Below are 11,396 nucleotides of genomic sequence, written 5' to 3'. Positions count from 1 at the left end.
AACCCCCCAATTTTCCCCCAAAAAACTCCAATTTTCCACCCAAAAAACTCCAATTTTCCCCCCAAAAACTCCAATTTTCCCCCCAAAAATCTCCATTTTTTCCAAAAAACTCCAATTTTCCCCCCAAAAACTCAATTTTCCCCCAAAATCTCCATTTTTTTCCCAAAAACTCCAAATTTTCCCCAAAACCCCGAAATTTTCCCCAAAACCCCCCAATTTTCCCCCCAAAAACTCCAATTTTCCCCCCAAAAACTCCAATTTTCCCCCAAAATCTCCATTTTTTTCCCCAAAAACTCCAAATTTTCCCCAAAACCCCGAAATTTTCCCCAAAACCCCCCAATTTTCCCCCAAAAAACTCCAATTTTTCCCCAAAAATCTCCATTTTTTCCCCCCAAAATCTCCATTTTTTTCCCCAAAAGCCCCAAATTTTCCCCAAAAGCCCCAAATTTCCCCCAAACTCACATCGAAATCCACGCGTTCCCCCTCGGGGATTTTGGGGGGAGCCAGCTGGGACACCATGGGGCTGGGGGAGGGGAGAGGGTCAGGGACCCCCCCCAAAAAAAAAAATATCAGAAAAACACCCCGGAAATCATCCCAAAAATCCCAAAAATCCCACCCCAAAAATCCCAAAAATCCCACCCCAAAAATCCAAAAATCCCAAAAATCCCACCCCAGAAATCATCCCAAAAAATCCAAAAATCCCACCCCAAAAATCCCAAAAATCCCACCCCAAAAATCCCACCCAAAAATCCCAAAAATCCCACCCCAAAAATCCCAAAAATCCCACCCCAGAAATCATCCCAAAAAACCACCCCAAAAATCATCCCAAAAATCATCCCAAAAAAATCCCAGAAATCATCCCAAAAAATCCCAAAAATCCCACCCCAAAAATCCCAAAAAATCATCCCAAAAAATCCCAAAAATCATCCCAAAAATCATCCCAAAAAATCCCAGAAATCATCCCAAAAATCCCACCCCAAAAAATCCCAAAAATCATCCCAAAAATCCCAAAAAATCATCCCAAAAAATCCCAAAAATCCCAACCCAAAAAATCCCAAAAATCCCAAAAATCCCACCCCAAAAATCACCCAAAAAAAACCACCCCAAAAATCCCAAAAACCACCCAAAAATCCCCAAAAATCCCAAAACCCCCCCCAAAAAAACCCCAAAAAACCCCAAAAAACCCCCAAAAAAACCCCAAAAACCCAAAACCCCAAACCCCAAAAACCCAAAACCCCAAAACCCCAAAAACCCAAAACCCCAAAAACCCCAAAAACCCCAAAAACCCAAAACCCAAAACCCCAAAATCCCAAAAACCCCAAACCCCAAAAACCCCAAAAACCCAAAACCCCAAAAACCCCAAAAACCCCAAAAACCCAAAACCCCAAAAACCCAAAAAACCCAAAACCCAAAAACCCAAAACCCCAAAAACCCAAAACCCCAAAATCCCCAAAACCCAAAATCCCCAAAAACCCCAAAAACCCAAAAACCCCAAAACCCCAAAAACCCAAAACCCCAAAATCCCCAAAACCCAAAAACCCAAAATCCCAAAACCCCAAATCCTCACCGGGGCCGGGGCCGCTCCTCTTCTGGGGGAGACAAAATTTGGGATCAGGGGAAATTTGGGGACAAATTTGGGGTTTTTGGGGAATTTTGGGTTTTTTTGGGGGAATTTGGGGGCTTTTGGGGGAATTTTGGGGATTTTTTGGGGGGAATTTTGGGTTTTTTGGGGAGGAATTTTGGGGCTTTTGGGGGAATTTTGGGGGTTTTTTTTGGGGGGAATTTTTGAGTTTTTTGGGGGGAATTTTGGGGTTTTTGGATGGGAATTTTGGGGGTTTTTTGGGGAATTTGGGTTTTTTTGGGGGAATTCTGGGGGTTTTTCGGGAGGAATTTTGGGGTTTTTTGAGGGGAATTTTGGGGGTTTTTGGGGGAGGAATTTTGGGGATTTTTGGGGGGGAATTTTGGGGTTTTTGGATGGGAATTTTGGGGTTTTTGGGGGGGGAATTTTGGGGTTTTTGGGGGTTTTTTGGGGGGAATTTTGGGTTTTTTGGGGAGGAATTTTGGGGATTTTGGATGGAATTTTGAGGTTTTTGGGGAGGAATTTTGGGGATTTTTGGGGAATTTTGGGGTTTTTGGGGAGGAATTTTGGGGTTTTTGGGGAGGAATTTTGGGGAGGAATTTTGGGGTTTTTTTGGGGGGAATTTTGGGGTTTTTGGGGAGGAATTTTGGGGAGGAATTTTGGGGTTTTTTTGGGGGAATTTTGGGGTTTTTGGGGAGGAATTTGGGGTTTTTGGGAGAATTTTGGGGTTTTGGGAGGAATTTTGGGGTTTTTGGGAGAATTTTGGGGTTTTGGGGAGGAATTTTGGGGTTTTTCGGGGGAATTTTGGGGATTTGGATGGGAATTTTGGGGTTTTTTGGGGACGAATTTTGGGGATTTTGGATGGGAATTTTGGATTTTTTGGGGAGGAATTTTTGGGGTTTTTTTTGGGGAGATTTTCAGGATTCCCAGATGGATTTTTTGGGGGAATTTGGGATTTTCAGGGGGATTTGGGATTTTTTTTGTTTTGTTTTTTTTTTTATTTTTTTTTTAAGAAGGATTTTTGGGTGGGTTTGGCGATTTTGGGATAATTTGGGGTTCAGGGCAGGTTTTTTTTGGGTTTTTTTTTTGGGGGGGTGGGGTCGTACCTGGCTCCTCAGGAGGTTTGGGGGGCTCCGAAGCTGTGGGGGAGGGGGAAGGGGAAGAGAATTTGGGGGATCACCCCAAAATTTTGGGATTTTTTTTTTTTTTGAGGGAATCCCCCAAATTTTTTTTTTTTTGGAAGGACCCCCCCCAAATTATTTTTTTTTTTTTTTTTGAGGGAATATCCCCCAAATTTTGGTTTTTTTTTTTTTTTTTTTTTTTGAGGGAATTCCCAAAAAAAATTTTTTTTTTATTTTTGAGCGAATCCCCCCCAAATTTTTTTTTTTATTTTTGAGCGAATCCCCCCCCAATTTTTTTTTTTTTGAGGGAATATCCCCCAAATTTTGGTTTTTGCCTTTTTTTTTTTTTTTTTTTTGAGGGAATTCCCAAAAAAATTGTTTTTTTTATTGAGGGAATCCCCCCAAATTTTTTTTATTTTTTTTGAACGAATCCCCCCAAATTTTTTTTATTTTTTTTGAGCGAATCTCCCCAATTTTTTTTTTTTTTTTTGAGGGAATCCCCCCAAATTTTTTTTATTTTTTTTGAACGAATCCCCCAAATTTTTTTTATTTTTTTGAGCGAATCCCCCAAATTTTTTTTTTTTTTTTTGAGGTAATCCCCCCAAATTTTTTTTTTTTTTTTTTGAGGGAATCCCCCCAATTTTTTTTTTTTTTTTTGAGGGAATATCTCCAAATTTTGGTTTTTGCTTTTTTTTTTTTTTTTTTTTTTTTGAGGGAATTCCCAAAAAAATTTTTTTTTTTTTTAAGGGAATCCCCCCAAATTTTTTTTTTTTTTTGAGGGAATCCCCCCAAATTTATTTTTTTTTTGAGGGAATATCCCCCAAATTTATATTTTTTTTTTTTTTTTTGGAAGGGGAATTCCCAAAAAAAAATTTTTTTTTTTTTTTTTTTTTTCCCCTTCCTCACCTTCCTCCTCCTCCTCTTCCTCCTCCACTGCCTCCTCTGAGGGGGGGAAATGTTAATTAGCGAGGTGCTAATGAGGCAATTACGGTAATCGGCCCCTCATGCTAATTAGGGGACGCGTTAATGATGGAATTACGGTAATTAAAACCCCTCCCCCCTCCCCCCTCCCCAAATAATAAAAATTTCTTTAAATCGAATCCGAAAATTCATTTTTTCAGTCGTGAAACCCCTTTGGGGTTTGGGGTCCCTCGGGTTAATTGGGTTAATTAATGGGGGTTAATTGGGGTTAATTAATGGGGGCTCATTGGGGTTAATTAATGGGGGTTAATTGGGGTTAATTAATGGGGGTTAATTGGGGTTAATTAATGGGGGCTAATTGGGGTTAATTAATGGGGGTTAATTGGGGTTAATTAATGGGGGCTAATTGGGGTTAATTAATGGGGGTTCATTGGGGTTAATTAATGGGGGTTAATTGGGGTTAATTAATGGGGGTTAATTGGGGTTAATTAATGGGGGCTCATTGGGGTTAATTAATGGGGGTTAATTGGGGTTAATTAATGGGGTTAATTGGGGTTAATTAATGGGGGTTAATTGGGGTTAATTAATGGGGGCTCATTGGGGTTAATTAATGGGGGTTAATTGGGGTTAATTAATGGGGGTTAATTGGGGTTAATTAATGGGGGCTAATTGGGGTTAATTAATGGGGGTTAATTGGGGTTAATTAATGGGGGTTAATTGGGGTTAATTAATGGGGGCTAATTGGGGTTAATTAATGGGGGTTAATTGGGGTTAATTAATGGGGGTTAATTGGGGTTAATTAATGGGGGCTAATTGGGGTTAATTAATGGGGGCTAATTGGGGTTAATTAATGGGGGTTAATTGGGGTTAATTAATGGGGGGCTCATTGGGGTTAATTAATGGGGGTTAATTGGGGTTAATTAATGGGGGTTAATTGGGGTTAATTAATGGGGGTTAATTGGGGTTAATTAATGGGGGTTAATTGGGGTTAATTAATGGGGGCTAATTGGGGTTAATTAATGGGGGTTAATTGGGGTTAATTAATGGGGGCTAATTGGGGTTAATTAATGGGGGCTCATTGGGGTTAATTAATGGGGGTTAATTGGGGTTAATTAATGGGGGCTCATTGGGGTTAATTAATGGGGGTTAATTGGGGTTAATTAATGGGGGTTAATTGGGGTTAATTAATGGGGGCTCATTGGGGTTAATTAATGGGGGTTAATTGGGGTTAATTAATGGGGGCTCATTGGGGTTAATTAATGGGGGTTAATTGGGGTTAATTAATGGGGGTTAATTGGGGTTAATTAATGGGGGGCTCATTGGGGTTAATTAATGGGGGTTAATTGGGGTTAATTAATGGGGGTTAATTGGGGTTAATTAATGGGGGCTAATTGGGGTTAATTAATGGGGGTTAATTGGGGTTAATTAATGGGGGTTAATTAGGGTTAATTAATGGGGGCTCATTGGGGTCACTCACCCTCCGGCTGCTCCCTGGGGGAGGAAGGAGAGGATGAGGAGGGGGCTCAGATTGGGGGGAGGGGGGATTTGGGGAGGGTTTTGGGGGTCTCAGGGGAATTTGGGGGATTTTGGGGAGGTTTTTGGGGGTCCCAGGGGAATTTGGGGAGGTTTTTGGGGGATTTTGGGGAGGGTTTTGGGGGTCCCAGGGGAATTTGGGGAGGTTTTCGGGGGTCCCAGGTGATTTTGGGGTGGTTTTGGGGGATTTTGGGGAGGTTTTTGGGGGTCCCAGGTGATTTTGGGGAGGTTTTTGAGGGTCCCAGGTGATTTTGGGGAGGTTTTTGGGGGTCCCAGGGGAATTTGGGGAGGTTTTGGGTTCAATTTGGGGAGGATTTTGGGGGTCCCAGGTGATTTTAGGGAGGTTTTTGGGGGTCCCAGGTGATTCTGGGGAGATTTTTGGGGGTCCCAGGTGATTTTGGGGAGGTTTTGGGGGATTTTGGGGAGGTTTTTGGGGGATTTTGGGGAGGTTTTGGGGGATTTTGGGGAGGTTTTTGGGGGTCCCAGGGGAATTTGGGGGATTTTGGGGAGGTTTTTGGGGGTCCCAGGGGAATTTGGGGGATTTTGGGGAGGTTTTTGGGGGTCCCAGGTGATTTTGGGGAGGTTTTGGGGGTCCCAGGTGATTTTGGGGAGGTTTTGGGGGATTTTGGGGCGGTTTTTGGGGGATTTTGGGGAGGTTTTTGGGGGATTTTGGGGAGGTTTTGGGGGATTTTGGGGAGGTTTTTGGGGGTCCCAGGGGAATTTGGGGGATTTTGGGGAGGTTTTTGGGGGTCCCAGGTGATTTTGGGGAGGTTTTGGGGGATTTTGGGGCGGTTTTTGGGGGATTTTGGGGAGGTTTTTGGGGGTCACTCACTCGATCTCCTCCTCGGGCTCCGACATCGCGCCGAATTTGGGGGGTCCTGGGGAGGGGGGAGGGGGGGGTCAGGGGGTCCCATCTCCCACCCCCCCCCTCCCCCCCAAAAAAAACCCAAAACTCTCCCCACCCCCTACCCAAAAAAAAAAAAAAAAAATCCAAAATCCTGCAAAAAACCCCCCCAAAATCCCAAAATTCCCCCAAACCCCCCCCCTGCCCCTCCCCCACCGCTCTCTCCTCTCTCGGGGGTTCCTCTCCCGCCCCTCCCCCCCCTCCCCGTTTTTGGGGGTCCCTTTATGGGGGAGCGCCCCTCCCCCCTCGCGATGACGTCACCGCCCCATTGTTCCCCAAAATGTCGCGACAGAGGAGTGGGGGGAGGGGCCTGGACCCCCCCAGGGCCATTTTTGGCTGAAAACAAAAGAGTGGGGGGAGGGGTTTATCCCCGGCGATGACGTCACACGGCGCGCCCCTCCCCCCACCCCCGCACCTGTCGCGGTTTTTTTGGGACCCCCCCCCCAAAAAAAACAAAAAAAACAAAAAAAAAAACAACGGGGGAGTGGGGGAGGGGAGAGGTCACCTTCACCCCTCCCCCACCTCCCAAAATTCTCCCCCAAAATTCTCCGCGGTTTTTTTTTTTGGTTTTTCCGTTTTCTTTTGTTCCAAATTCTTTTTTATTTTGGTACAAAACGGCTCCAAAACAAAAAAAAAAAAAAGAAAAAAAAAAACCGCCAAGTTCCCCCCCCTCCCCTCCCCCACCCCACAAAAAGCACCAAGGACCCTCCCCCAAAAAAAGCGGGGGGGGGGAGAGGGGGCTCAACCCCCCCCACCCTCCCCCCCCCCCCCCAAAAAAAAAATTTGGGTTTAAAAAGGAGGATGGGGGGGGGAGGGGGGGGGTTCAGCACCCAAAACTGGAATTTGGGATTTTGGGGGGGCTGGGACCCCCAAAATTTGGGTTTGGACAGAAAAGGGGGAGGGGGAGGGGAGGGGTGGGGGGCTGAACCTCCCAAAATTCAGGTGCAGACCCCAAAACGTGGGGGGAAGGGGGAGGGGTCCAAACCCCCCCCTCCCCCATTCAGCTCTGCCCCTCCCCCCAGATTTTTCGCCTCCCCCAAAATTTGAAAGGGGGGGGGGGGGGGTAAGGGGGGGGGGTCCAGCCCCCCAAAATTCACTGCTCAGAAAGGGGGGGCAGGGCCAGGGCCAGCCCCCCCTGAGTGACCACCAGCCTGAGCCGGGGGGGGGTCCCGGCCCCACACCCCCCCTGCCCCACCCCAAATTTCGGGGACCCCCCCCCAAGGCGGACGTGGGCGTAGAGCGACAATTTGGGGTCGGGGTGGGGCGTGGGGAGCGCCAGGGGTGGGGCGGGCGTTTCGGGGGAGGTTTCGGGGGTCACGGGGACCCCCAAACGCACCACGGGGACCCTCCCTCGAAGGCGGCAGCCGCTGCCGCAGGACAAACAATCGTGGAGGGACACCCGGGGCTGAGGGGCCGCAAGATGGCGGCAGCACCATGAGGGGGGAAGAAGATGGCGGCCATCATGGCGGCGGCCGTACAGGAGGCAGCCATGTTGGTGGTGGTGGTGGTGACGTTGGCGGCGGCCATGTTGGTGGTGGCGACGTTGGCGGCGGCCATGTTGGCGGTGGCAATGTCGGCAGCAACCAAGATGGCGGCGCTTCCGGGATGCTGGCGGGGGTCGCTTCCGGCGGGGAGGTTTTTTGGGGGTCTTCTCCCCGTCCTGCTGTTCCCCGCACCCCCCGGCCCCCCGGCGCAGCCTCACGTCCGTCTCGCGCAGTTCGTATTTGGGTGGGGGGTCCCGAGGGGGGGGCTCCGCCATCTTGCCGCGGTGACGGAAGGCGCCTTCGCCTCGCCTGCGTGTGGGGAGGAGACGGAGGGGGGACGCCCCGACATTAGGGACGCCCCCCCCCTCCCCCCAATCCTCAAAATCAGGGTCGCCCCCGTAAATTAAAGCGTCCTCTCCACAATTAAGGCGCTCCCATAAATCAGAACGTCCCCCCCCAAATTCAGCGTCCCTCCGAGGGGATTTTTTTTTTTTTTTTTGGGGGGGGTCCCTCCGAGGGTTTGCTGGGTACCTCTCGCAGGTGCGGCACTCGCAGCCGCGGTTGCCCTCTCCGAAGAAGCCGTCTCCGTAAAAACAGGTGATTTCCGTCCGGGGAGGGATGTCCCGCAGCGCCTGCACCCGCGCCCCGCCCGGGGCTGACACGAACTGCTCCCCAAAATCGTCAGAGAGCCCCGTGAACCCCACAACAGGCCCTCCAAAATGGACGCTGCCCCTTCCTCCCCTCACGGTTTTCCCGCCGTTTTTTCCCCCCCCTCACGTTTTCCCGCCCTTTCCTCCCTTTTCCCCCCTCACGTTTCCCCCCATTTTTCCCCTCACGTTTCCCCCCCGTTTTCCCCCTCACGTTTCCCCCTCACGTTTCCCCCAGTTTTCCCCATATCCCCCTCACATTTTCCCATTTTCCCCCCCTCACGTTTCCCACTTTTTCCCCTCACCTTTCCCAACCATTTTCCCCCCCTCACACTCCCCTCCACCTTCCCCTCACCTCTCCCACCCCAAACCCAACATTTCTCCCCCAAACCCACAACACCCTCCTCAAAACTCACCCTGCAGTTCGGGTGGCAATCTGAGAAGACCAAAAAACACCCATCAATATCCCCCGAAACATCCCGGTGAGTCCTGAGGGCGTTCACAGGGAATTCGGGGGCAGGGAGGGGCTGGGGCGTTCCAGGACGGGATTTTTGACGGAGCAGCTGAAGTTTTGGGGTGCCACGGGGAGGTTTTAGGGTCTCACCGTGGTTGATGAAGGCGGCGGGGCCCAGCCAGAGCTGGGTCCTCCTGCGGCGTGTCGAGTACATGAGGCTGAAATCGTTGTCCCCAGCCCTGAGCAGCGCCCGGTCCGAGCCCCGCAGCTCCACCCCGCAGCCCCCCAGCAGCTCCAGAGTCTCGTGCTTGCGCCTGCAAACCACCCCCAAAAAAAAAAAAAAAAAAAAAAAAAAAAAAAAAGGGAAAAAAACACTCGGATTTTGAAGGGGGTTCGCGGGGGGGACCCACCGGTGAAATTGCTGGAACGGGTACAGGGAGGTGCTGGAGCCCTCAGGGGAATTCGTGGGGATTTCAGGGAGGTTTTTTCCCCGGGGTTTTTTGGGGCCTCACCACGCGCGGGTGGAGACCACCCTGGCGCCGTTGGTGTCGCGGCTGTAGCGGGTGCAGCGCTGGATGCTGAAACCGCTCTCGGGCAGGAGCGTCCGCAGGTACCGGAACACCTGGAGGAGACGAAACGGGGAGGGGCGGGGGTCCGGACCCCCCCCCCAGAACCTTCCCCGACCCCATTCCTGCCCCTCAGGGACCCCGCAGACACCCGAACAACCCTCCCCGTGTCCCGCAGACTCCCCTGTGTCCCTATAGGGACCCCAAAACCTGCCCAGCCACCCCCCCAGCCCCCCGTACGTGGCTCTTGAGCGCTGCCCGCTGCACCGGGCGCCGCTGGCGGAAGAAAGCGGGAGCCCAGGCCCCGCTCAGCGTCCTCCAGGCCGCTTCCAGGTCCCGGCGCTGCCTGAAGGCCTCGATGGCCGCTCGGAGCTGGGCCCGGCGCCGCAGGGCGGGCAGGGGGCTGTGGGGGAGGGACACAGAGACGCTCGATGACCCGGCCGCGTCCCGCACCCCTCGGGGATCCCGTAACCCCCTCAGGGCCCCGGTTCTCCCTCCCGCACGGTCCCGGTGCCTCCCGGTTCGCCCTCCCCGCGGTCTCGGTGCCAACCCGATCCTCACCTGACCCCCATTTTGTGCGTGCGGAAGCCGAGCACCGAGTCCAGCACGAGGCTCGTGGCCAGGTCGTCGTTCTCGCAGAGCTCCCGCGCTGTCACCGCCGTCACCGGCGCCCGGGGCCGCATGGGCTGTCGCCGCCGCCTCCGCCGCCGCCGCGCCTGCAGCAGCGGGAGCGTCACCGGAGGTGCCCCGGGGCGGGATCGCGACCCCGAGAGCCCCGTCCCGGCCGTACCGCAGCGCCGCGGGCGCGGGACCGGCCGGAGCCGCCGCCGGTACCGGGCCCGGCCCGGCGCCGGCGCCGCCACCCGCCCGCTCCCGCCGCCCGCTCCGCCATCCCCATTGGCCGCCCGCCCCCCGCGCCGCCGCTCCTATTGGCAGCCCACGGGCAGTCCCGCCTTCCCCGTGAGGCGCTCTGAGATCCGATTGGTCGAGACTACCGCGCTACGCCATTGGTCCGCGGCGTTGAGGGTCTTCTATTGGTCCAGGGGGAGACCGGTCACGTCGCTCTATCTTTTCATTGGCTAAAACCCAGAGAGTCCTTCTCCTCTCCTCCTATTGGTTCAAACCCACCGCCTCCTTCGGTTTCTATTGGCCCTCTCCGCCGCACGCCTTGCTCCCACTGGCTGGCCGCGCTGTCACTCATCGCCGCCGCCTCACAATGAGCTCAGCGTGCGGCCGGCCATAAACAATACAGTCGAGGCCCCGCCCACTTCCGCCGCAGGGCCGCTCCTCTTCCGCCTGCTGACCCCGCCCACCGCAAGATGGCGGCGCCCAGGCGCGCCGGGCGGCCTTAGCGATCCCGGGCCGAGATCTCCGGTGCCGTCCCCGTGCGCTGACACAGCGATGGCGGCAGCGGGGGGCGGCGGGGCCGGCGGGGGCCCGCGGGACCCTCCCCACACGCTGCAGGGGCTGCTGGAGATGGCGGTGGTGGCCGGCGAGGCGCAGCCCGAGCCCCGCGAGCCCATGGGCGAGGAGGTGAGGGAGCCCCGGGAGGCTCCTCGGGGGATTTAGGGGGTTGGTTCTGGGGTGACTTTTGGGGTGATTCTGGCGGATTTGCTGTCGCAGAGGCAGCAGTGGCTCCGCGCCGCCGTGTCCGAGGCTCTGGGCAGTGCCGGGGGCGATCGTGGCGAGCTCCAGCGCTGCCTGGCGATCCTGGCCCAGCCCTGCCCGGGCGAGGAGGCGGCCGAGAGGGGCCCGGGGGACACCGGAGCTCACGAGCAGGCGCTGGAAGAGCTGGCCGAGCTGTGCGAGAGCCTGGACAACGCCACCGGTGCGGCCGCGGCTCACCCGGGGGCTTGGGGGGGGGTCACTCGGGGTTTGGGGGGTCACTCGGGGGTCACTCGGGGGTCACTCGGGGGTCACTCGGGGTTTGGGGGGGTCACTCGGGGTTAGGGGGGTCACTCGGGGGTCACTCGGGGGTCACTCGGGGGTCACTCGGGGTTTGGGGGGGTCACTCGGGGGTCACTCGGGGTTTGGGGGGTCACTCGGGGGTCACTCGGGGTTTGGGGGGGTCACTCGGGGTTTGGGGGGGTCACTCGGGGGTCACTCGGGGTTTGGGGGGGTCACTCGGGGTTTGGGGGGGTCACTCGGGGTTTGGGGGGGTCACTCGGGGGTCACTCGGGGTTTGGG

General features: G+C 53.8%; 2 protein-coding genes and 1 long non-coding RNA gene across 3 annotated transcripts; 1 reads left to right on the top strand and 2 right to left on the bottom strand.

Annotated features, from left to right (window-relative positions):
* Positions 1-461: 461 nt before the first annotated feature.
* Positions 462-2,720, bottom strand: LOC134057180 (uncharacterized). Its single transcript, XR_009934263.1, has 3 exons — positions 2,686-2,720; positions 1,568-1,589; positions 462-523 (listed from the first exon to the last, which is right to left on the bottom strand). It is a non-coding gene; the product is annotated as an uncharacterized LOC134057180 (long non-coding RNA).
* A 4,430-nt stretch (positions 2,721-7,150) lies between these two features.
* Positions 7,151-10,166, bottom strand: KMT5C (lysine methyltransferase 5C). Its single transcript, XM_062514216.1, has 8 exons — positions 10,000-10,166; positions 9,771-9,925; positions 9,450-9,612; positions 9,156-9,265; positions 8,794-8,957; positions 8,606-8,625; positions 8,074-8,207; positions 7,151-7,851 (listed from the first exon to the last, which is right to left on the bottom strand). Exons 1-8 carry the CDS (start codon positions 10,105-10,107, stop codon positions 7,152-7,154), a joined length of 1,554 nt encoding a protein of 517 aa, XP_062370200.1. The 5' UTR covers positions 10,108-10,166; the 3' UTR covers position 7,151.
* A 362-nt stretch (positions 10,167-10,528) lies between these two features.
* HSPBP1 (HSPA (Hsp70) binding protein 1) lies at positions 10,529-11,037 on the top strand (the record flags this gene model as incomplete). The annotated part of the gene is made up of 2 exons (XM_062514215.1): positions 10,529-10,742; positions 10,833-11,037. Coding segments are annotated over exons 1-2 (337 nt in total), but the record flags the coding sequence as incomplete, so codon positions are not given.
* Positions 11,038-11,396: the final 359 nt, after the last annotated feature.

This window comes from Cinclus cinclus, unplaced genomic scaffold, assembly GCF_963662255.1.
Source record: "Cinclus cinclus unplaced genomic scaffold, bCinCin1.1 SCAFFOLD_343, whole genome shotgun sequence".
NCBI lineage: Eukaryota > Metazoa > Chordata > Aves > Passeriformes > Cinclidae > Cinclus > Cinclus cinclus.
This window is presented reverse-complemented; position numbering and strand designations above follow the sequence as displayed.